This window comes from Phascolarctos cinereus, unplaced genomic scaffold, assembly GCF_003287225.1.
Source record: "Phascolarctos cinereus isolate Bilbo 61053 unplaced genomic scaffold, phaCin_HiC Scaffold_7;HRSCAF=346, whole genome shotgun sequence".
NCBI lineage: Eukaryota > Metazoa > Chordata > Mammalia > Diprotodontia > Phascolarctidae > Phascolarctos > Phascolarctos cinereus.
The window spans coordinates 66,936,357-66,960,301 of record NW_027556180.1 but is presented as its reverse complement, the minus strand read 5'-3'; the positions used below and the strand labels follow the sequence as shown (position 1 = coordinate 66,960,301).

Genomic DNA, 23,945 nt, shown 5'->3' with positions numbered 1-23,945 from the left:
GGTTCTCAGGAGGTAGGTACAGTCTATTGTTGGGGCTCTGATGGAAACTATTCTAGCACATTAGAACCTGAAGAGCTTGAATTCCTTCAGTATAAGCTTTGGGATCCTTGGGGTACTTCTATGCCATGACAAGGCATCAGAGAAAACTTTGTGAAGAACTAGACAACCAGAGGATAAGAGCTCAAAATGAACCTTCTATCTCCTTTTCTCTAAAATGGTGAGAACCTCCCCTCATCTTTAACCCCTGTGGAAGAGGCAGTGGGTTCCACTAAACCCTAGGTTAGTGGCCTGTGCTCTGTAGGTAAACACTGCTGCACCCCCGACTCAGCCTCTATGTGTTGTGCCCCTGCCCAAGGGGGTTCCCTGAGCAAGGGGGTGTTGTCCTTAGGTCTCCTTACCAACTGGGTCCCTGTCCACCTCTTTGGGATCACAAGGCCCTTTCATTGTCTGGTCCACAAACAGGCGGTAGTGAAGGGCGCAGTTCCCATCATTCAGCAGGACCAGGTCTTTCTTCTGCTCACTGTCCACGAGCACATTCCCAAAGTCCAGCTCTTTTTCTTTTGCCTAGGACCCAAACCCAACCCATGCAGTCTTTTAGTAAGCTCTGGAGGAGTTCACAGGAAAGAAGAGGCTCCCCAACCCAGAGGTAGACAGCTCTCTCCCACCCTCATCATCACCCTGAAGGAGGAGGCCTTTCCCACAGCTAGGGCATGGCAGCCATGCGCAGGCAGCTAGAGGGTCATCTTGGACCAGCCACCTCAGAAAGCAAGTCTAGGGAGAAAGGGGTACCATACCAGTCATTGACAATGTAGGATTAACAATTAAAATTTCACCTTGAGGGCGAGGTTCATAAATAACAGCTCACACTTATCTAGTGTTTTAAAGCTTACAAAGCATTACATTTATCATTACAGATAGGAAAGAGGTAGATGGCACAGTGGATAGAGTACCAGGCCTGGAATCAGGAAGGCTTGAGGTCAAAACAAGCCTTAGGCACTTGGTAGCTGTGTAACCCTGGGCAAGTCACTTAACCTCTGTTTGACTCAGTTTCCTCATCTGTAAAATAGAGACAAAAACAGCACCTAACTCCCTGGGTTGTTGTGACAATTAGATAATAATTGTAAAGCACTTTGCAAAACTTTAAAGTGTTATTTAAATGCTAGCTATTATTATTACATCAACAGCAGTATCATTTTATAAATGAAGAAGCTCAGGCGTGCTAAGGTGAAGTGATTTTCCCAGGGCCACACAGCTTAGGAAGTATTATAGTGAGGATAAACCAAAACTCTGTGTCTTGGGCTCTCCTCACTTCACCAAAGTTCTACCTGCTTAAATGTTTTTTTTTTCAGATCAGTACCTTTATTCTATGACGTTTATTGGGCCCCAGTTGGGGGACCAGTTGACCTGAAGGAAAGTATCTCCCTCCTCACACTCCTTCCCCATAGGACCTCAGCACTGATTGACAGAGGCAAGAGAGGGGAGGGGTGGCCAAGATGGCAGAATAAGGCACGAATTTGCCTGAGTTCTCCCAGATTTTCCTTTAAATGACTTAAAATAATGCCTTGAAATGAATTCTGGTGTGGAAGAACCACCAAAGGACAGGGGAAAACATTTTCCAGCCCAAGACAACTTAGAAAGTTTACAAGAAAGGTCTGTCTCATTGATGTGAGAGTGGAGCTCAGTCCAATGCAGGCAGCCCAGGCAAGCTGGTAGCAAGGTTGTGCCCCAGCGAGGCAGCAGTGAGGCCCTGCACATGGCTGCAGGTCACAGACCTGGGTCACAGTGCCAGGATGAGAAGAATCACTAGCACACTGGAGCACGTGGCTCCAGGGGAATAGGGATCCTGGTCACTGATCCAGGGCAGAAAAGAATGTCTGTGGTAGCTCATAGACCAGCACACAGGCCAGGAGAGCAATGACCATGCCTCTCCTTAGATTGTATCACCTTGGAAGAACTGAAAACTTATAAACACCCCCCCCAAAAAAACCAACTAACTCTGAAAACAGCTGCACAAAAAACTTGAAGTTTGGGACAGTGCCCCCTCCACCTCAAGAGCAGAGCCCAATTTTGACATAAAGTTGAAAGCAAAAAATTAGTTAGAAAAAATTAGAAAGAAAAAAAAAAGAATGTAGCCACAAAAAGTCATTATAGTGACAGGAGAGATCAAAACATAAACTCAGAAGAGGACAACAATATCAAAGTGGTTACATATGAATCTTCAAAGGAAAATGTGAATTGGTGTCAGCCCCCCCCAAAAAAAAATTCCCAGAAGAACTGAAAAAAAAGGTTTTTAAAATCACGTAAGAGAGGTAGAAGAAAAATTGGGAAAAGAAACAAGAGTGATTCAAGAGAATCATGAAAAAGAATTAACAGCTTGGTAAAGGAAGCACAAAAAATGGGAAAAGATATACAGAAGTACACTGAAGAAAACTACTTAAAAAATAGAATTGTCCATATGGAAAAAGAGGTACAAAATCTCACTGAAGAAAATAATTCCTTAAAAATTAGAATTGGGATAGTGGAAGCTAATGACTCCATGAGACATCAAGAAACAATAAAACAAAATCAAAAGAATGAAAAATGGAAGAAAATATGAAATATCTCGTTGGAAGAACAAGTTACCTGGAAAATAGATCAAGGAGAGCTAATTTGAGGATTATTGGACTACCTAAAAGCCATGGTCAAAAGAGAGCCTAGATATCATATTTCAAGAAATTATAAATGAAAACTACCCTATCCTAGAATCAGAGGATAGAATAGAAAGTGAAAGAATCTACCAATCACATCTTGAAAGAGATAACAAAATGAAAACTCCCAGGAATATTATAGCCAAATTGCAGAGCTCCCAGGTCAAGGAGAAAATACTGCAAGCAGCCAGAAACAATTCAAATATCATGGAGCCACAGTCAAAGTTACACAAGATTTAGAAGCTTCTACATTAAAGGTTTGGAGATCTTGAAATATGATATTCTGGAAGGCAAAAGAGCTAGGATTACAACCAAGAATCACCTACCCAGCACAACTGAGTATATTCCTTCAAGGCAAGAAATGGATATTTAATGAAATAAAGGACTTTCAAGCATTTCTGATGGAAAGACCAGAGCTGAACAGAAAATATGATTTTCAAACACAAGACTCAAGAGAAAAATCAAAAGGTAAATAGGAAAGAGAAATCATAAAATTTAACAAGGTTAAACTGTTTACATTCCTATATGGGAAGATGATGCTTGTAACTCTTAAGAACTTGATCACTATTAGGGCAGTTAGAAGGAGTATACATAGATAGAGGGTGAGGATGTGGGTTGACTATGATGGATGATATCTGAAAAAAATTAAGGAGAAAGAGGGGTACACTGGGAGAAGAAAATAGAATGGGGTAAATTATCTCACAAAAAAAGGCATGAAAGAGCTATTACAGTGGAAGGGAAGATGTGGGGGGAACTTCAGAGAGGCGAAAGAGGAGGTTGTTTGAGGGAAAGATACTCACAGTAATGAAGCCCTTAATGCCCTCCCCAATGACTCTCAGTAGGTAGTGAGTTGTTTGGGAAGGAGGAAGGTCAGAAGAGGCTCCTGTATCCCATCCCCACAAGACAGCCCGGACCAGGTACTTGGTCTCCAGACTAGGGGTGAAGGTCCATTTGTAAATCTGAAATTACAGAGATGGCCATATGCACATGGTTTCATGGAGTCTTCCCCAATTGCCCCCCAGAAATCTTTCCAACCTATGAACTCCAATATACAGCTCTTATCATCTAAAACACTTTGTACAAGCTATTTACACATTAGTAGCTACTTTTTAAAATGTAGATAGGTTCCATCTCCCTTAACTAGACTGTAATCCCCACAAGAGCCGGGAAAATGTTGGTCTTAGAACTTTACGCATCACCAAAACTTAGTGAGGTTTAAGGCACATAGTAGATGATTAAGAAATGTTTGTTAAGTGTTATATTGACTCTAGGGACTCAGATTTCCCTGGCTGAAGACCCCTGTCATGCCCTTAGTAAGCAAAGAGGGCAGAATAGGGAACTCTGACTGGTCTTGCCTCCAGTCTCTCTTCCTTTCTACCTTGACCCATTCTTAGCAACTGAAATTCTCTCCCTCTACTCTACTCTGGCTACTGCTTGAGTTACCATCCCTTCAAGCCACACCCACACTCACTCCTTATCTCCAACTCTTCTGTCATTTTCTAAAGTGGAATAAGGTCTAACAATGGCCTTCCAGACTGAAGCCAGTTTCCCTGACAGTATCTCAAAAGTGAAGAGACGGGCAGGACTTACTATGGCCTCATTGGGCAAGATAATCCCTCTGGAAGGCTGAACGGATACCACCTTGCTGTTGTGGTAGGCATACTTCCACTCAAATGACAGGGGCAGGCGTGTGGTGTTTCGGACAGTAAAGGGGCTGATAGAGGAGCCTCCCACATAAGTGGGCTTCAGATAGAGGGTTTTGCCAGACTCCAGCTGAAGCTGCAGTGGTTCTTCCCGACTTATCATCATGATTTCCTAGGGATCCAGGAAAAATGCAGTGTGGCCAAAGAGAGCTAGCTCTCCATCCCCCTTACTCTGCCGCCGGGCAAACAGTCTAACAACCTTGAATGAACTGGTTCCTGTAGTGGGGAGTTGAGGTGGAGGCAGAGCAAGGTGTCTTTTTCCCTTAGTCCCTTTCTGTTCCAGGGATCCTCTGTCATCTCACTTCTTTGTTTCTGATTCAGGTCAACAGCTGAGGGTTAATACCTACAAGTTGGAGGCCCCTTGAGAAGTGTTAAAATATGGCCAATATGGGAATTTGTTTTACTTAACTACAAATATTTATTATTCTCTCTTCCTCTCCTTCCCTGTATGCGAGAATACATGCTTGTTAATTTTAAAAAGTTCTAATGGGCTATAATGAAACGCTTGTAGATAACGTGTTAATTCCTATATGGAGAAAATTGCAGAACTGAGCCATCTTGCATGCCTCATTCAGTTCCATTTCACCATTATTTCATCTATTCAAAGGATTCTGGCTATATGGGACGAAGAGTCTCCCATGCTGCAGGTTACATAAGTGTAAGGGTGGGGTGGGGGAAGACTATAGACAGAATGTCTGTCTGCTTTGAGACATGGAGTGATTTCTGTATGTTGGTTGTGTGGATACTGGGTTACTTATAGGATGCATTTTGGGCAGCCCTACGTTTGAGTCATCACTCTGTGCCTAACTGATCAGGAGACTTCAGATAAGTCACTTCACCACTCTGGGCCTCTTATCTCTCCATGAAGTGAAAGGGTTGGATCTAATGAGCTCTAAGGTCCTTTCTAGTTCCACCATGTTATACTTTGCTACACTGTGGAAACTGAGGATAGGCAGAACAGAGGTGTATGTGGATGGAGATACAGGTCTGGGTGGGCAGCAGTCTCCAGTCCCTGTCTCCCCCCCACCCCCATTCCTAGCCCCTACCTTGATATATTTGGGGCAGAAGTTGAACTGCAGGGTTAATGAGTGCTGTTTCCAGGTGACGTCCTTGGGGCGAGTGGAAAGGAGGATGATCTGGCAGGCCCCAGGAAGGATGAAGCCTGAGGTGGGTCGGAAGGTGACATCTGGGCTGCTATTTAGCATCAGGTTGAAGGTGAACATCAAAGATCCACTGTTGCAAAGCAACATGGTGCGATAGCTTGTGCTGTTGGAAGAAACTGCAGGGAAGAGCTGAGAAGGAGAGAACAGAAAGAGAAGGAAAGGGGAGTGTGCAGGGGAGGCTCTTAGACTGTGTCACCCCACATCAGGGAAGGGGGCCTGGGCAGGGATCATGCCTAGAAGACCTAGGTGCCTGACCCCATCCCAACCCCCTGCAGTGGGCACACCTTAGGGAGCTTGGAAAGCTCTGGCCCAGGATTGGTGGGGACCAGACCGACAGAAGGTAGAAGCTTATGGGCTGCCCAGATTGCCTGAGTCCTACTTCTTTTGCAAATGTCTGATCCTCAGTATCTTTGTATGAATGTGCTCCATCATATACATACTTCAACTCTTTGAGGATCTGGGATTCTACTAGTCTAGGTACTCCCTTTAAAGATGCAGTTTATAACCTTCTTTAGATAGCGTTCATGAGTCATCGTATTGAATAACAGATAACAATTATATAGTGCTTTAAGGTATTTTTTTTACATATGTTATCTCATTTCATCTTCACAATGGCTCTAGGAGACAGGTGCTATTATTATCCCCATTTTACAGGTGTGGAAACTGAGGCAGAGAGAAGTTGATTTGTTCAGTGTCACGTGGCTATTGAGTACCTTAGAGAGGATTTGAACTCAGGCCTTTCCTGACTCCAGATCTAGCACTCCATCATTACCTAGGATCATGTGCTAGCTAGGCTTTTGGGCTTGTCTGAAGGTAGCTGTGCTGGTCCTCAGAAAGCAGAAATGGTCCATTGCTGGGCCTGTACTCTAATCTCTTCCAACTGGGTAGGAACTGCCAGGGATTGTACTTCATAGGCATAGCCAGGGTCACCTTTGTGACACATTGAGGCAGGTCCCTAATACACAAACGCTGGACTCTAGATTGTGTGGCACATGGGACAAAGAAAAGGAGGGAGGGAAGGACTTGGAACCAGAAGCAGAAGGTTAGGCCCAGGGGGAGTGACAAGAGTATGGCAGAATGTTAAGTCTCGAATACCTCAGAGATGTGAACCAGGGCTCAAGCTATTTAGAGCCTGCGGGAAGAAGGAACCCAGTCCCTGGATGAGTGTTTTTCTGAAATAGAGCTGAAATCCCTTGGGTCTCCCAGGGATGGAGGTAGAGTGAAAGGGTCTCAGCTTGGGAATTTTTTACAAGAATACATCCTCTAGAAATTAGAGCAGAGGTACTTGAGGTGGCTGGCAAACTGAATTGTAGGATGTACCGGAAAGAGGCAGAAAGGGGGTTTATGTGTCCATAAATTCGTAATTCGTGCTAAAATCAGAGACTCAGTACCTACCTTCTGTGGCTTACCACTCACCTTGGGGACATCTAAGGTATAATGAGGGAAATTGTACTCCCTGTCCACTTCGTAGCTATGCCCCATGGCCCTCAGTCTAAGGCACCAAGATGGAAATACAGTGCAGTCTTCCTCTATGTTGTTATAGCTCCTTAGTACCTGCAAGACAAAGGCCAGACTCCAAGACAATCAAGTCACACTTTCTAGGGATTTCTCTGGTCCTCCCAGGTCCTTCCCCTAGTCCTCACACATCATACAAGGGAAATTCCCAGGGTGAAGATATGGAGAAGGACTTTCCTTTCCATTAAAGTGGCCTTGTTATTATAAAGATCAAGTGGATCGGCAGAGTAGAGTGGTCCAAGGACAGAAACAAGTCATTTTCCAAAAAAGAATGGCAAGCTATAAATGACCACTTGAAGACATGCTCCCAATCACTGATCGGAAGAAAGGCACAAATTGAAACAAGTCTGGGGTTTCACTTCATACCCTGAAAACTGACAAAGGTAACTAAAATGAGGCACAGTCAATGTTAGAAGGACTTTAGGAAGATAGGCATAATACACTGTTGGTGAAGCTGTGAATTGGTTCAACCATTATGAATATCAATTTGAAATCATGCAAGAAAAGTGACTAAATTATTGGACATCATCATCATCATCATCATCACTCAAATTTACATAGTGTTTTCAAGTTTGCAAAGTACTTTACATTCCCTCATTTGATCATATGCCCCAAAGGAGTAAAAGAAAAAGAATCCAATATCAACCAAAATATTCATAGCAACACTCTACAATAGCAAAGAACTGAAAACAAAATGGGTGCTTATCAAATAAGTTGGAGGGATTCCAAAACTATGGTATATGACTGCAATGGAATATTATCAAATAAGAAGAAGTTATGGGTATGAGGAATTCAGAGAAATATGGGAAGATCTGGACAAACTGATGTGCAAAGTTTGTCAGAAAGACCTCAGTAGCTGAAGCATCAATGGGATCAGCCTGCTCAGCTCTGCCCATGACGGAACAAGCTAAGCTGGAAAGAATCAACGATACAAGGGCATTAGGAAAAAACGCAATATTAACTAACATTTATGTAGCATTCTTGGATTTGCAAAGCACTTGACATATAGTGACTCACTTGAGCCTTACAAAATCCCGGGAGGCAGGTGCCATACAGATGAGGAAAATGAGACAGAGAGAGGTTTAATGACTTGCCCAGGGTCACGCATTTGGTAAGTGTCTGAGAATAACTTTTAATTCAGGTCTTCAAGACTCCAGGTCTAGCATACTATCCCCTGCCCACCTACATCATCTATGATAAAGAATCAAGAAACAGAGAGGGCCATTAGCTCTGCAGGCATCTAGGGTCAGAAAACAGGTTAAAACCACTGGTTGTAAGGACTGATGGATATTCCAAGATAAAGCCTGCTCTTTCCCCAATTTCTTCTCCCAACACCTGTTCATCAACAGCCACTGTATCATACTATTCTGCCTTCTTCATCCAAATGTTTCTGGTAGGCTGAATTTTGTGTCAATCGTAAGGAGACCAGGGTTTGCTTGTGAGCCAAACCTCTGCCTAAGTATTAGGAATCTTCTTAACTGGGGGCTCTGAGCAAATGTGATCATACTCCTCACTTTTCATTTGCTATAAACTCCATAAATCAGCAGAGGAGGGGGCCACACAGGAACTGAAGAGCCATTGTATTGAGCTAATCCTGGTAACAAAGTATATCTAATTAAATCTCTAGAGACAAAGGGGTGAGGGAGAGAGGCTAGGAAAACATCCTCCAAGCAACATCTGTATCCACTGGTGTAACATGAAGGAGTTCCTAACAATGGTGAAGCCTTCCAGATAAACCTGTTTGTAGATGATACTGTACTGCTAGTTCTCCTCCACTCACTACTCCTTTTCAGATATGGATCATTATATATAGTCAGATTCTTTTTTTTTCAGTGTATTCATCAGTTTTGCTGAATTTTTTCTCTTCTACTTTTTCTTCTTAAAAAAACACTCTTTGTTATAAGGTATTACTTTCTGGGAAGAAGGGAAAGGAAACAGGAAAATCTTGGTGATATGAAAACAAAAGATATAAATTTTATAAAAACCTATTTTACATTGAAACTCAAAAGACATCAATAAAAACTTATTTTAAGGAAAAAAAACCATTATACTGGCTGCAGCAAGCAGGAATAGAATCATAACAACTTTAAAATGTTTGGTCTAATCACCTACTAAGAAAGGACAAAGCAGATGAAGAATGTCCAGGGCCCACTTTATGACCTGCTATTAGGTGGACTTTGTCTATCTGTACATAGATGCTCAACTAGGTAGGCTCAGAAGTGAACAGGAAGAAAAGGAAAATGACCGGATTTCCTTCAGGAATTTTAAATCTCTTTTAATGGCCCCAAGTTTCTTCCAGAAACAAAGGCACATCTTGTTATTGTTTTTGGTTAGGCAATGGGGGTTAAGTGACTTGCCCAGGGTCACACAGCTAGTGTCAAGTGTCTGAGGCCGGATTTGAACTCAAGTTTGCCTGGCTATAGGGCCAGTGCTTTATCCACTCCAACACCTAGCTGCCCCAGCACATCTTTTTAATAACATTCTTTTGTTGTTCAGTCATTTCAGTTGTGTCCAATTTTTCATAACTCTATTTGGGGTTTTCTTGGCAGAGATACTAGAGTGCTTTGTTACTTCCTTCTCCAACTCATTTTACAGATGAGGAAACTGAGGCAAATAGGATTCAGTGACTTGCCCAGGGTCACACAGCTAGTAAGTGTCTGAGGCCAGATTTGTGTGCTACTGCCAAGTAAACTGCTTTTTGTTACATGATGGTCCACAAATGTCTCATTTAATTCCAATCCCAGACTTGAACTGCCTGACTGGCGTGAGTATGGGCTGGCCCCAAACTCTCAGGGTGAGCAGACTTGGATGGTCTTTTGATCTGCATCACTGGAGAGGAAACAATCAAATCAGTGTGATCACATATCCATTTGAATATTTGACTCCAAATGTTTGTCGAATAAGTGAAAGAAAGTCTTGTTCAAAAAAGAACAAACTATATGTCTAGAAGTTTTCTCTCCCAAGGCCTATTGTCCAAGGACAAATTTCTAACCTATTGCTCCAATTAATAAATTAGTTTCTTATGAATTTGTTTATCATGACACATTTTCCTAGGACCTTATCACCCTGTTGGGTAAATGGATAAAAGCAAGTTTCTTAGCCTGCAGAGCTGAGGATCGGACACTAATTCTAAAGTGATCCCACCAAGATGCAGTTATCTGCTCTCTCTTGCACTATGGAAACCACATACCTTGCCAGGGATGAACAAGTCCTCAAAGCACGGACCAATCCAAATCAAACCCACACAGAAAGATAAAGAAACCAGCACCAAGGGAGGTGGCTGGCCATAGGGAACACAGAAGTTGTAAGAGACACAGATAGAAAGAGCTCCATGACCTTTAAAGAAAAGTGGATCACGGTAGCTACCCTTCTGACTCTTCACATCCATCCTGGGGTATAAAAAAGGACGCCCAGTGTCTGTCTCTGTCTCTGTCCTTCTATTTCTCTCTTTGTGAATCTGCCTCTATCTGTCTCTCTCACACACATACACACACATGCTCCTGTGTGCATATTCATACTCACGCATGGTGCACCCACACACACATATATGCACATGGTGCATTGCGCAAACGCACCGTGTAGTAGGCAAAGGCCTCGAGTTCAGCGGCATAGATTTTGTTGGGGTACTGAGGCTGGAAGTGCAGGCGGGCGGCTGTGTTCTTGAGTGGGGGGATGTCAACCACGTCAGGCACCACCTGGAACGGACTGTTGGCTTGATAAGTCCAGACCACTGTAATCTTGCCTCTGGTGTGATTGGTCAGGCAGAGTGGGAAGGGGGTCAGGTTCCTCAGAGCTAGAGCACCTGTCAAAGTTCACTTCAAGGGGCTCTATGCTGACTGTTGGAGGGAAGATGGCTGTGTCACTGGTCCCATCGAGGAAATACTCACTCAGTGGTGGAATTGATGGATATTTTGCTGGGGGTGGATCCTCAGGGTCCTGTGTAAACAAAGAAAGGAGGGCGCAGGCCATCCTTAAAACTTATAGGGAAGGTAAAAATGTGCATACCCTTTGACCCAGCAATAGCACTTCTAGGGCTATATCCCAAAGAGATCATACAAATGAGAAAAGGACCCACATGCACAAAAATATTCATAGCAGTTTTTTTTGTGGTGGCAAAGAATTGGAAATTGAGAGGATGCCCATCAGTTGGGGAATGGCTGAACAAGTTGTGATATATGAATGCAATGGAATATTATTGTGCTATAAGAAATGATGAACAGGCAGATTTCAGAAAAACCTGGAAGGACTTGTATGGTCTGATGCTGAGTGAAGTGAGCAGAACTAGGAGAACATTGTACACAGTAACAGTCACATTGTGCGATGACAAATATTGATAGACTTAACCCTTCTCAGCAATACAAGGATCTAAGACATCTCCAAAGGCCTCATGATGAAAAATGCCATCTACATCCAAAGAAAGAACTATGGAGTTTGAATGCAGACTGAAGCATAATATTTGCTATTTTTTTCTTGTGCTGTGTGTTTTGTTTCCTCTTTCTGGTGATTCCTCTTATTGATTCTAATTCTTACTTACAGTATCACTAATGTGAAAATATGTTTAATAGGAATGAATATGCATAGCCTATATCAGATTGTGCACCGTCTTGGGGAGGGAGGGGGAGAAAAATTTAAAACTCAAAAGCTTATGGAAGTGATTGTTGATAAATCAAAATAAATTAATTAAAAAAAAAACTTATAGGGAAGGGCCCAGCCCCACTCAAATCTGTTTCCTACCAAGTATTTCAGCTAGTGGAAGCATGATAATTACCCTGGTTTTCATACCTCCCCTCCTTTTTTTTGGCTGCTTCTACCCCCAACTCCTCATGGCCTCCTCCTTCATGTAGGAAATTCTCAAGAGCTAGACTGGGAATGATGCTTTGATTTCTGATGATAATAGGAAAAAGTCAGTGTATGTAAGATGGGTTAGAGATACAATCTGGAATAAAAGATAGACCATCTAGCTGGACTGTGAGGTGCCAGGAACAGGGCTGTGGTGTCAGCACAGGGGGTGGAAGTCTGTGTTGGCAACGTAATATGGAGGAGTCTGTTAGTACCTCACTGCACAGCATGAGTGCTCCGTCTTCATCCCGATCAAGCTTTTTCTCCCTCAGCATGGTGCCCAATATGTCTGGTGAAAACAGGATCAGCCCTCGTGCCATGTGGGTACGGTACCACTTAAGGTGCCGAGGTCTCAGGATGGCTGGCTTGGCACTATCGGAGTGGCAGGTTCCAATGATATCCAAGAACAGTGGTTCCTGCAATGCCCCAAGTGTGGCAATGAGGAGTGGGAGGGGGGGTCATGGTGGGTTGGAAGGTCTTGGGGCAGAAGGTAGGGATAGAGAACAGGACAGTAATTTAGAGGCCATGGGGAAAGGGGAACAGTGCCTAAGGGCAGGGACAAGAGATGGGATTGAGAGTGTGAGTAAAGGCATAGTATAAGCACAGATGCTAGAATTGTTTCCCGCTCCTTAAGTCAGATGCCCTGGGCTTCTTTATGAAGAAATGAGTGTCCTTTCAGGACACTTTTGCCTACGGTTTTTGAAACATTAAAGGACATTCCAGTGGCAGCTATCTAGCCTGGAGAACAAGAGAGCCATAGTGAACCATGGTGCCCAAGCCAAAAGCCCTCTGGGCTAAGCCACCCCACTCTCATCATTTTATGACAGTAAAATCAAGTTAATATGAACATCCAGGGCAAGGGTGTTTGTACAAAGATGAAGGGACGTCCCACCTAACTGACGGGAACTTAGGAGACCTTCTGCTCCTTTTTTGCAAACTATGACTTCCTTCCAAAGTCATGCCTCAGAGACTTAGTCCCCCAAGCAAGGCAGACTGCCCCAAATCACAAGGCCCAGGGCAACTGCCCCTAATCTTCTGTACCCAAGGGCCAACTTTGGGGGGGAAATTTAAATGAAGAGCCTCCTACCTTACATATCATAGGATCATAGAGTCATCTATTTATAGTTGGGGCTCTGGTCATTAACCCCCTCATTTCACAGATGAGGAGCCTGAGGTCTAGAGGGGGAAAGCAATGTGCCCAAAGTCCTACAGATAGTGAGTAAAGGTGTGGAATTGGAACTGAGGTCCTCGGGGCACACTGTGTTCTGCTGGGGAAGGAGCAGTGGGAAGAGGCAATGATGGCGGGACAGGCAGGCACCCAACCATCAAAGCCAGCAGAGAGGGGGCAGCTAGGTGGCATAGTGGATAGAGTACCAGCCCTGAAGTCAGGAGGACCTGAGTTCAAATCTGGCCTCAGACCAAACACTTGACACTTACTAGCTGTGTGACCCTGGGAAAGTCACTTAATCCCAACTGCCTAAAAATTAAAAAAAAATTAAAAAATTAAAAAGATGGAGGCAGTAAGAGTTATTGTCCATATAGGCCTGTGGAAAGAGAAGCAGGTCATTCAGTAGATCCCAGAGAAATCAAGGGCAAAGCTGGAAAAAAAGGATCCTATTCCCTGGGGAGCTCTGCTCCTCAGGTGGTCCCTGCATCTCCCTGTTTTCTCTTTAAGTACCAGAAAGAGCTGTTGCCTTTGTTACTCAATCCTCTTCCTTCCCTAACCTTCAGGTCTAACTTATTCCCCACATCCTACCTGGTGGTGGATGAGACATGTCACCCTTCGGTAGCAGATGATAGGATGGGTGGGCCGGAAGGTGAGGGTCAGCAGTTTCTGCTCCCTACCATGCAGGAACCCACTTTGAGGCTCCAGGGAGAAGACACTCTCTTGGTTATCAAGCTCAAACATGAAGTAAGCCGGGCAATCAGCATCATTTTGGATCGTCAGAGATTTTGTGGCATACTCGCCTAACTTGATCCAGTTGAAATCAACGCAGTAATGCTTCAAGGATACAGCGGGGCCTGTGCAGATAAGAAAAGCAGGAGGATCACCACACTCAGTGTCTGCTGCTTTGGGGAAGCTCGCTACCACCCGCCCTTGACTTCACCTCTCTCAGTGGATATGGCCTCAAGCTATTGACTCAGAGAGAGTGGAGGGAAATAGGAGGGCTTAAGAGAAAACCATCCACAGGGGGTCCCCCTTTATAACAGATGAATTTCTGGACCAAAAGCCTGCAATGATACAGAGGGAAATGAGTTTTAATGACAACAGGTGGAAAGACAGAGGTTAGACCTTAGGAAGAGCCTATGGAATATCAATGGCTTAAGACAGAACAGCAGCTAACCAAAAGAGGAGGTGAAGTCTTCTTCCCTGTTTTCTGTTCTAAGAATAGGAAAGCTCTGTGTCAGCCTGGCCAGAGGGTAGTGAATGGTCCCACTTGAAGAAAAAAGGATAGCCAAACAGTTTCCAGAAAGCCTCCTTAGTTTTGTGTTCTCTGAAAGAACCTCTACTATCACAACATTAGTGTGCTGTGCATATGACCCTCTGTGCAGCGCCACCCCGCCCCCAGCCAAGAGTTGGAAACCTTCCAGGTAACCCTCAACCCAAATCCAGCAGCAACTGAATAGATGTGATTCTTATATTGGGCCACCAGGGGGCATCGGGCATCACTTGGAAATTACAGAGAAAGGTACTTGGGAGTGGAACTGGAAAGATGAGCCTGAATCGCGTTTTTCTGTTCAAGGAATACCCTCCAAGCCCCGTCAGGAGAAGTGGGGAGCAGGGGATGAGGACATGGGGAACGTCAGTACCTGCGCATAAACCAGTTATTTTAAGAGCGACTTCTGAGGCGCTCCCAGGCGGTAAAATTGTGATGTAGTCAATGCTCCGAAGGCCCGCAGTCTGGGGACGGAATAACAGAGGCAGCCGCCTCTGCTCCCCAGGGGGAACCACCCCTCGTGTGATCGGGCAGGAGAACACTCTGTCGTCCTCATACAGGCTCTGGTTAATCTCAGTCCTGAATGGGGCATTCACCTACAGAGGCCAGGGTTGGAAAAGTGGGTCAGTATCAGCCTAGGGGTGCACTCAGGAGCTCCGAGGGTTGTTCTGTCCCATCTATAACTGCCAGGCATCCACCTCAACACGCTAGTAGATGAAAAGCTAATCTGTGATACATTTCAGAGGCAAGTGGTGTTGGAGCTAAAAAACAAGACACTCTAGGATTTGGGCAGATGGGGAAAAGAAGGGAAGGAACGATAGTTATTGCTATAATAACTGGCCTCTATAGATCTCTTCAAGGGTTTCAGAGAATACTACATAAATGATCATATTAGAGGGAAGAAGTATTGAGGGAGGGCCAAAGGTTTGCATGAAAAGTCTGGTCCCCTTCAGATCAGAGTCCCCTGGGGGTGGGGCAGAGGGGTTCTTAATACTACTCTCATTTCCCAATCCCTGGACTATACCACAGATGGGTTAAACAGCTGGATGCACTTCTTCATCGTGTAGCCCACTGGGGCAGCACCAAAGTTCACCACCTTCTGGGAAGATTCCGGGTCAATCTCCTCAGCCCCTTCTCTGTTTACATATACTATTATCTGGGGGCATTTAGCTGGGGAAGAAAGGAAAGGAAGACGGTGTCAGAACTTTGGAAGAACACACAAGTAAGCAACCTGAGCTGTACCCCAGGGAGAGCCTAAACATTCAACCTGCTGGCTACATGAGAAACCTGAAGAGCAAATATTTCAAGGCTATAAACCTGCCTGTGTGACTGTCAAGGAGTCCTGGAAAGGCCAATCTAGAGAAAATGAAGAGTAAGAGAGAAGAAGAAAGTGAAGAAATGTTATGTTTTGTGAATGGGACTGGGGGTGGCTGGGGGTAGAGGAGGAGGATGTCAAGATTTAGAATGAAAGCAGTGATTTCAGGTTTGGGTCCAATGAGGCATGTTGCATCTCCATTAGCAACAGCATGCTGTAATGGAAGGAGGCCCAGGGTCAAGTTCTGGTTCTTTCATTTACTGGCAGAGTGACCTTGGGAAAGTCACTGCCTATCTAGGCTTCAGGCTCCTCATCTGTAAAATGAGAGTATTGGACTAGATGTCCCTTCCAGTGCTAAGATTCCAAGTGTCTGTGAGCTCCACTCCTGCTGGCGTAGGCAAAGGGTGAGACAAAAAAGGCGGAGTCTTACCAATAGCTTGGAGGTGGATGGTACTTTTCTGGTCACCAGCGTCTCCATACCAACAGACGGCCTGAACATCATAGATGAGGGCTACAAGAGGCTGAAATACAACCTTGATCTGGCAAACTGAACCTGGCTCCAACAGCCCCGTGGAGGGGAGCCCATGAAATGGGTTAGGGAAATCCCATGTGAAGAAGGTGGGCAGGTCCCTGGGGGGAAATGTCAGACCTATGAGAGCTTATTCTTGCTCCCCACTTTTCCTATTGTCCCAATCCTAGCTCTCCTTCCCCTGGGCTTGTTAGGTGGTGTGGTGGAGGTCCCCTTTCTTTCACAGAATCCTCCAGAAAGCCACTTCCCAACCAAAAGGGGCACTCCCAGAACTTCTCCAACTTTGGTGTTTTTCTGTTTCCTAGGAGAGGGGATTTCCTGGAATCTTGAAAAGCTTTCCTTATCAAATGGTCTTTGCCATACTTAGCCTGCCCCTGGTCAACAGAGCTTGGAGAGGCAAGTATGGTAAGCCTAGGAACGGACAGGCAGGTAGTATAACAATAAACTCACCCCACATTGCATAGATTGAACCAGGCCTCAGTGGTATCAGACACAGCACACAGAGGCAACTGCAGTAATGGGGGGCACCACAACTGATGGCTAGGCAGGATGGCTTTGAGCTCCACTGAAAACTCGCCTTCTGCCATTACAAAACATAGCCAATCCACATACTCCTTCTGTGTGAAGAAAGGGCATGAAGTGGATGAGTGGGGCAGGGAGGAAGCACAGAGAAAGGGAAAGGAGGGCAGAGTCATGGTTTTCACTCTGCAGTCTCAGGGCAGGAACTCTCGGGTGATGTCCTTGCGCCACTGCTTGGTCAAGGTAACCAGGGCACCAGAAATGGGCAGCACAAGAACAGACAGATCCTAGCTGATTTGGGGAGAAGGGCTTAGAATAATATGTGAGCCCTCCTGTGAGTAAAGGAGGAGGAATTTTGGGTCTCTCTGTAGGATCTAGGGGATTCGGATAGCCAGAATGCTATTGGAGTATTATAATTCCCCAAATCCCCTATTGCCTCTATTCCATGTACCCTGAAGGAAACCTTACCCACTTCCTCCCCAGGTCCTAGCAGATTCAAGGCTGAGAACCTAATTTCCAGGACTTCTCAAGCAGAGGATTCTGCCTTAAGAGGAGTTAAGGAATGGTATCACCTTTCTGTCCAGTCAATGATAGGACTGCTGGTACAGAGTCCCTCCCACCTCCCACATGCTCGACGGACTGACCCATACCTCTTCCAAGGGCCTGAAGATTACAGGAAGAGTAAAGGACATTCCAGGGCTCAAGAAGATGGGCTGTGGGTACACTGTGAAGAAGAACTTAGTGCTGGGAAGCCTGTGGGATGGAGCCAGGGAAGACAAACTTCAGAAGCAAAACTCAATGAACCAGCAGTATTTGAAGGGCTGAGAATCTGCAGGACTAGAGGGACTTGAGGAGGGTCAGGTGATGAAAAGGGGTTGTGGCTAATAGTTCCCTATGTGAGGGCATATAAATATAGCACTTTTTGTGTATGAAGGCAATTAGGGTTGCCCAGGGTCACACAGCTAGTAACTGTCTGAGGCCAGATTTGAACTCACATCCTCCTGACTATGGGGCTGGTGTTCTATCCACTGCACCATCTCACTGCCCCAAACTTAGCATATTAGCATCCCCCTTCTGGGCTACAAGGTCTCCTTCACATACTTCATGTAATTCTTTGGCTTTGCCTCAATCTTAGGAGGACAGAGCTCTTTATTGACAGACCTAGTGACTGAAAATGGAATGGCGTCCAGGGAGACGCTGAAGCTGTAAGGATGATCAGGATGCCTTTGGGAACAGTATCCAAGGGTTCTTAATCTCAGGAAAGCCTCTTTTGGTGGAAGATAAAAGAGAGAATGACTGTAACAGAGGAAAAGACCTAAGGATAACCTCCAAGGGGGGACATGTGACATAGAGGTCTCAGGAGGGGCTGGGGACTGGGTGAACAGGCTTTTAGGAAAAGGACTTGGGAGGGGGGCACCTCCCTTGTATACCTGTATTTCAGCTTCTGGGTTTTCATGTTTAAATTTTTCAAAGTCAGGTTCTTGGTGATTTCTTTGCCCAATTCCCAGTTCTTCCAAACCAGTGACTCAGCCACCTGGATGCCCCAGAAGACCCCCTTCTTCACTTTGCTCTGCTTCTTCCGTACACATCGTAGGGTTCCTAGACCTGGTTCTGTCTACCTCAGTGGAAGAACACAAGAAGGAAAAGTATAAGGATCTGCTGTCCCCCAACCCTCAACTAGGATCAACAACAATGGGGCCTCTAACTCTCCCCACTGGGTTCTTCTCCACGCTATCATCTCCTGCAAACAAATCCAGGCTCTTCCCATGAAGCTTGCTCATTTCACTCCGTGCCCTTCTCCTTGCTCCACTCCTCTTAAATTTCCCCCTTTTCCCCTTCATTCTCTTCCATTCCTGGGGAATGTTTCCCCAGAAGTTCCTTCTGAAATAATTAACCCTAGGTATCACTCTAGCCCCACTCAGGGCCCTGGGCTTTCCCTTAACTCTTCCCTTAGTCATCTGCCCATTAAAGCAGCATGGGATCAGACTTCTGCTTTCTTGGGTGACCATTTAGGACCCATCTTCCTGAAAGTGAGAGACTAGGTTTAGAAACCCAGGGTGTCTGTTTTCCATTCTTAGCGCTGCCCTAGGCTTTGCTATCTGATGTAAGACCATGCCTCAGAGGCAGCTAGGTAGTACAGTGGATAGAGCACTGGCCCTGGAGTCAGGAGGACCTGAGTTCAAATCTGGCCTCAGACACATAACACTTACTAGCTTTGTGACCCTGGGCAAGTCACTTAACCCCACTAACAAAAAAAAAAGACTATGCTTCAGTTTTTCCATCTGTAACAAGCAACTTATCAGGTTTCTCAATATCCTCTATGAGGTCTATGGAGAACTCCATAGACCCTCTAAGTGAGGCTTTCCAAAGTAGAGTGAGCATCCTAAAGAACAGAGGAAAACCTGGCCTGGAGTCTCCCTATCACTGCCATTTCTATTTTTAACATTAGCTACATTCTTCCTATGAGGATGACAATATTACATAACATTAGTAGAGACAACCTGGCATGGTGGATAAAGAGTTAGGTCCTCAAGTCAGGAAGAGCTGGGTTCAAGTCTTACTGACTGTGCAGCCCTGGACAAGTCACTTCAGTGCTCAATTCCCTAGCAATTCTTTAAGATTATAAACTGCAGAAAAGATACCTGCACTGAGGGTACTTCCTCATTCAGGGGGTGTTTACTAGTAAAATCACAGGTACAGTCCCTGTCACATTATATACTACCACATTGGGAGTGGATTATAATATACTATAATATTCATATTTATAGATATGAACATTAATGATCACCATAATATTTTGTACCCAGCTTGTCAATGTGTACAAAGGAGTCAATTGAGAGGAAGAGAGTAAGTCAGTATAGGTCTACACAATGACCAGAGCCATAACTAGTATTGGAGTAAATGGGGGTGGGATGCTAACATGGAGAAAGTCCTGTGGATGACATTGGTTCCTCCTTTTGTGGAGCTCTGCTGAATTTGGAAGGCACCATACTTGCCCAAGTGCCCCTGGGCCAAGAATGGGAACAGTTATAACGTGGGAAGAACCAGTCCAGCTCTTGCCCCAACTGGGATTAGGTGAGAAGGGTTGCACTGCCCTCTTTCCCTGTACAACTTCACTCAGGCTTGGACTACTCTCTTCAGCTTGCCCCAGGAGAAAATACTCCTATTTACAGTTCTAACCGTGGCATCTAATCTGCTATACAGTCACAAATACACAACATGGGTGTGAACCCTGAGCTGCACTCCCACTGTAGATGATCCATCCACAGTAGCACGCACAGCACTGGGCTAGCCCACAGGAGAGGTGAGCAGCAGCCGAGCCCTCAAAGAGTCTGGCTCCTTCACTCAGCCTGCTAAGGTTGGCCCTTCCTCACCTGGGTACTGAAGCTAGTGTTGGTCCAGGGATAAGGACTCGAAGAGCTTCCGGTTCCACTGGCCCTGCTGGTGACACTGAAGGTTGGGCTGGAGTTAACGGTACAATCAAAGCTGTCGCTGGGTTTCTGCAAAGAGCTGGGGCTCAGGGCCCAGCTCTTCACCTGGGTGAGCATTGGGCACCTGAAAAAATAACTCGTGGTAGGCGAGGTATTCTGGTCCCTTTTGGTATGATGGTACTGAGATTCATGGCTGGGAAAGGGCATGGCAAACTTGGAGGGGAACCAATGGGGAGACAAAAACGTGATAAAAACTTAGCTACAATGAGGAAGCAGAAAGGAACTAAGGAAAATCTGGCCTGTGAATGAAAGACTGATAGAAGACTAGACAATGGCATCACTATGTCATAAATTCTTAGAATCATAGAATTTTAAAGTTGGTAAGAAACTTTGAGATCACTGCAACTGCTTCATTTCTACAGGGAAGATCAAACCAAGGGATGAGAGAGTGAAACACAAGCAAGGTTCAGGGGTGAGTGAGGGTCTTTGGCCCTGTCTCACACTGGCTACTTCTCTGTTTTGCGCTCTTTGTCATTAATTTAGTACTCGGGTTTAATTATGACATGTGAGTTATCCTTGGTTTATGTTCGCTGGTTGTTTCTTGTATTGTCCCCTACAATCCGGTATTAGAAGAGCTAGCCCCGGGTCCATGTTTTCTGTGTGTGTGTGTGTATGTGTGTGTGTGTGTGTGTGTGTGTGTGCCCCTTCCAAAGGGCCTACGACAAATGCTGTGAAATCAATCAATACTTTATATTTCTCTAATTAATAAATTTCTAAAGCAGTCTTCCCCAAACTAGTTTGGTCACAGAATACTTTAGTTCTTAAAATGTGATGAGAGAACACATAAGTGCTGGTCTGGGCTATCCAGGGATACAGCAATCTACCAGGATAAAGGGCTGGGGTCTGAGAAAACTGTACAATGAAGGAGAGGTAGCTATTTTTGTTCTGAAAAAATTCCTGGACAAAATAAGTGTTTTGATACATACATACTTTAATGTTTAATATTTAGAGAAGAAAATATTATTAGCATTAATGTTTTCCCATAGAAGCCCTAGCCTTATCAAATACCAGGACTCTGTGGAATACAGTTTGGGAAACACTGAGTTAATCAAGTTTCAGATTTTCTAAAATTCTATGACCTCAAATTCCTATTTCTTTTGAGCAGGGGACAAGAGAATTCAGGGGTAGCTTTTTACTGTACATGAATAAATTGCCGTATACAGTCATCCCTCCAATCAGTTCAGCTCAGAATTCTCTCTCTGATAGTGACATGAAGAGATGATTTGTGGGGTTCCCTGGTATTGACTTCAAAAGTTTAAAATTATACTTTAAATATTCCTAATTCCTTTTAAGAATTTATGCAATTCTTATTTATCAATATACTTAAACCCTTTTGGAATAACTTGTTTCTTAGCCTGTCCCCCATTTAGGGTAAAGTGTTCTATAAATTTATTAACCACTGTATACTCTCTTTTGTTTGCCCCCAAATTATTTCTTTTAAGCTTTGATGGGTGCCCCCTCCAGTTCTAATGCTCTAACATTTAGGAACAAGTCTAACTTACCTTTTAAGATTTTAGACGTCTATCCACTCTCAGCCATGTTCTGTCCAGGCTAAAGAATTCTAGTTTCTTAGAATCTGCCTTTATTCAGCAGTCCCGTCTTTCTGCTGATCAAATTCACTTGTCTTGTTTCTTTTCCCTTCCTAAGTATTGAACACTTGTACAATGTACTTATATTTTGTTTGAGTCTCTCCCAGGGTCTTCTGAGACCTGGAATAGGAATAAAGAGGAGTAAAGAGGTTATTTTTCAGGCTAATTCCTGAACAGAATGCAAGTGCTTTTCCAGAGACAATGGACTGGAAAAGAGGAAGGGAGGCTATTCTATGAGGAAGTAATAGGTGCTTGGGGTTGGCAATATGGTGAATCTATTGAAGGGAACTATCTTAGGATGAGGGGGAAATATTCAGGAAGGATGAAACAAACACAAACCAAGAAGGCCTGACCCTTGATTCAAACCCACTCTGACCTTTTTCCTCCCCACCCACTCAAAGGGTCTGTACTGTCCAGTCTTAATTCATTCATTTCCCTGACCCCCAGGGATTTCTATAGTTAATAGCTGATCACCTCTGCCTGGTATTCCTGAGGTCACTCTGAGTTATATTCCTCTGTCAGAGCACCAAGAAATGCCAGAGGGGATCAAGATGGGAGCAAGAAAATAATTTTGAGGAAAGAATCAAGGGAATGGAAGAGATGATTGGTTACAATGGGTCTTCCAATTCAGGATTTTGCATTCTGCCCATCGTCTAATCTGATATGGTCAAAGTCAAGTCCTTGACTTAAGACCCTTCCTCTCTTTACTATCGAAGATGGCACAGTGGAAAAACTACTAATCTAAGAGTGTAATGATCTTAATTCTTGTTCTTCTGCCACTTACTAGCCACTGTAACCCTGGAAAAGTCACTTTTTCATTTCTGGGTCGAAATTTCCTCATCTGGAAAAATGGAAACAAGAACACATCACTAGGATGCTAGAAGAATTCAAGATATCTAGTATCATAGAATTTAAAGCACAGAATTTTTAACATTTTTGTGTCATGGATCCCTTTGGCAGTCTGGTGGAGCCTATGGACCCCTTCTCAAAATATTTTTAAATGCACCAAATACATAATACTACAAACTATTATAGGAAACTACATTGAAAGTTATTTAAAAAAATTTTAATTCCACAGATCCCAGCTTAAGAACCCCAGAGGTAGATGAAATCTTCCAAACAAGCTAGTCAATTTATTTTGCAGAAAAGAAATACACATACAAATACATACACACACAAATATGTATATATACATACATATGTGTTGCTTTATATTTTCTGTTTCTATATTTTCTATGTATTTACATATCTATATGTATATCTCTATATAGCTATCTAGTTCTGTCTCTGTATCTATAATTACACACACACACACACATATATATATATATCTTTTATATATCTGTATCTGTATATTGCTGTCTCTATCCATATCTATATGTCTATTTCTATCTCCATATCTATCTATATCTATATTATCTCCATCTCTATATCTGCATATCTCTACCTTTATATCCTTCATTATCTATCTATCTATCTATCTATCTATCTATCTGTCTATCTATCTATATCTATTTATCTACCTGAATATCCCTTTTTCCTATTCTACCTTAAGCTGTCATTCTCTCACGTCCTCAGGAGAAACTCGGGTCAGGAGGAGGGTAGTACAAGGAGACAGTGAGGGGCCGAAAGAGCCAGGGAAACTCGAGGTACCTGGGCTGGCCTCATCACCCCTCCCTCTTGCCCCAGTCCCCGTCTTCTCCCTTCATACCCCGCCGGCCCAGGGCAGGCTCTTGATCGGGAGAAAATCGCGGCGGGGCTCGGGTTGCCGCCTGCGTCCGATACCTACCTCTTCTGCGGTTCCCCGGACTGCCTGGGGCCAGAGTTGCGGGAATCACTGTAGATACGATGCACGCTCTGGGGTAGCGTCGTCTGGTAGCCACTAGCAACGACGGCGGCTTGTTAGGGCCACGCCTCGTCTGAGAAGCTACTGCCTCCTAAGAGCCTGGAAGTGGCCTTGAGGGCTGGCCTCTGTGCTGCACTCCACCAGGATCATAGGACTCAGAGCAGGAAGTAGATAACAGCAGCAGCAGCAGCAGCAGCAGCAATAGTAACAACAATGATAGTAGAATTTGTTTATATAGTACTTTGTGCTTTTACAAATATTATCTCCAGGGCATCTATGTGGCGTAGTGGATAGAGCATGGGCCCTGGAGT

At 44.3% G+C, this 23,945-nt stretch overlaps 1 protein-coding gene across 1 annotated transcript in view; it reads right to left on the bottom strand.

Moving 5' to 3' along the window:
* Positions 1–23,663, bottom strand: part of CFAP65 (cilia and flagella associated protein 65) — a 49,160-nt gene extending 25,497 nt beyond the window's left edge. Inside the window, 19 exon segments of the mRNA XM_021002814.2 lie at positions 399–564; positions 3,488–3,646; positions 4,278–4,502; positions 5,437–5,682; positions 6,970–7,107; positions 10,644–10,838; positions 10,840–11,004; positions 12,123–12,323; positions 13,664–13,929; positions 14,719–14,941; positions 15,370–15,515; positions 16,091–16,290; positions 16,640–16,806; positions 17,359–17,461; positions 18,139–18,323; positions 20,083–20,263; positions 21,702–21,908; positions 22,573–22,629; positions 23,578–23,663. Of these exon segments, the coding sequence (XP_020858473.1) occupies positions 399–564; positions 3,488–3,646; positions 4,278–4,502; positions 5,437–5,682; positions 6,970–7,107; positions 10,644–10,838; positions 10,840–11,004; positions 12,123–12,323; positions 13,664–13,929; positions 14,719–14,941; positions 15,370–15,515; positions 16,091–16,290; positions 16,640–16,806; positions 17,359–17,461; positions 18,139–18,323; positions 20,083–20,256 (2,959 nt within the window). The 5' untranslated portion in view covers positions 20,257–20,263; positions 21,702–21,908; positions 22,573–22,629; positions 23,578–23,663.
* Positions 23,664–23,945: the final 282 nt, after the last annotated feature.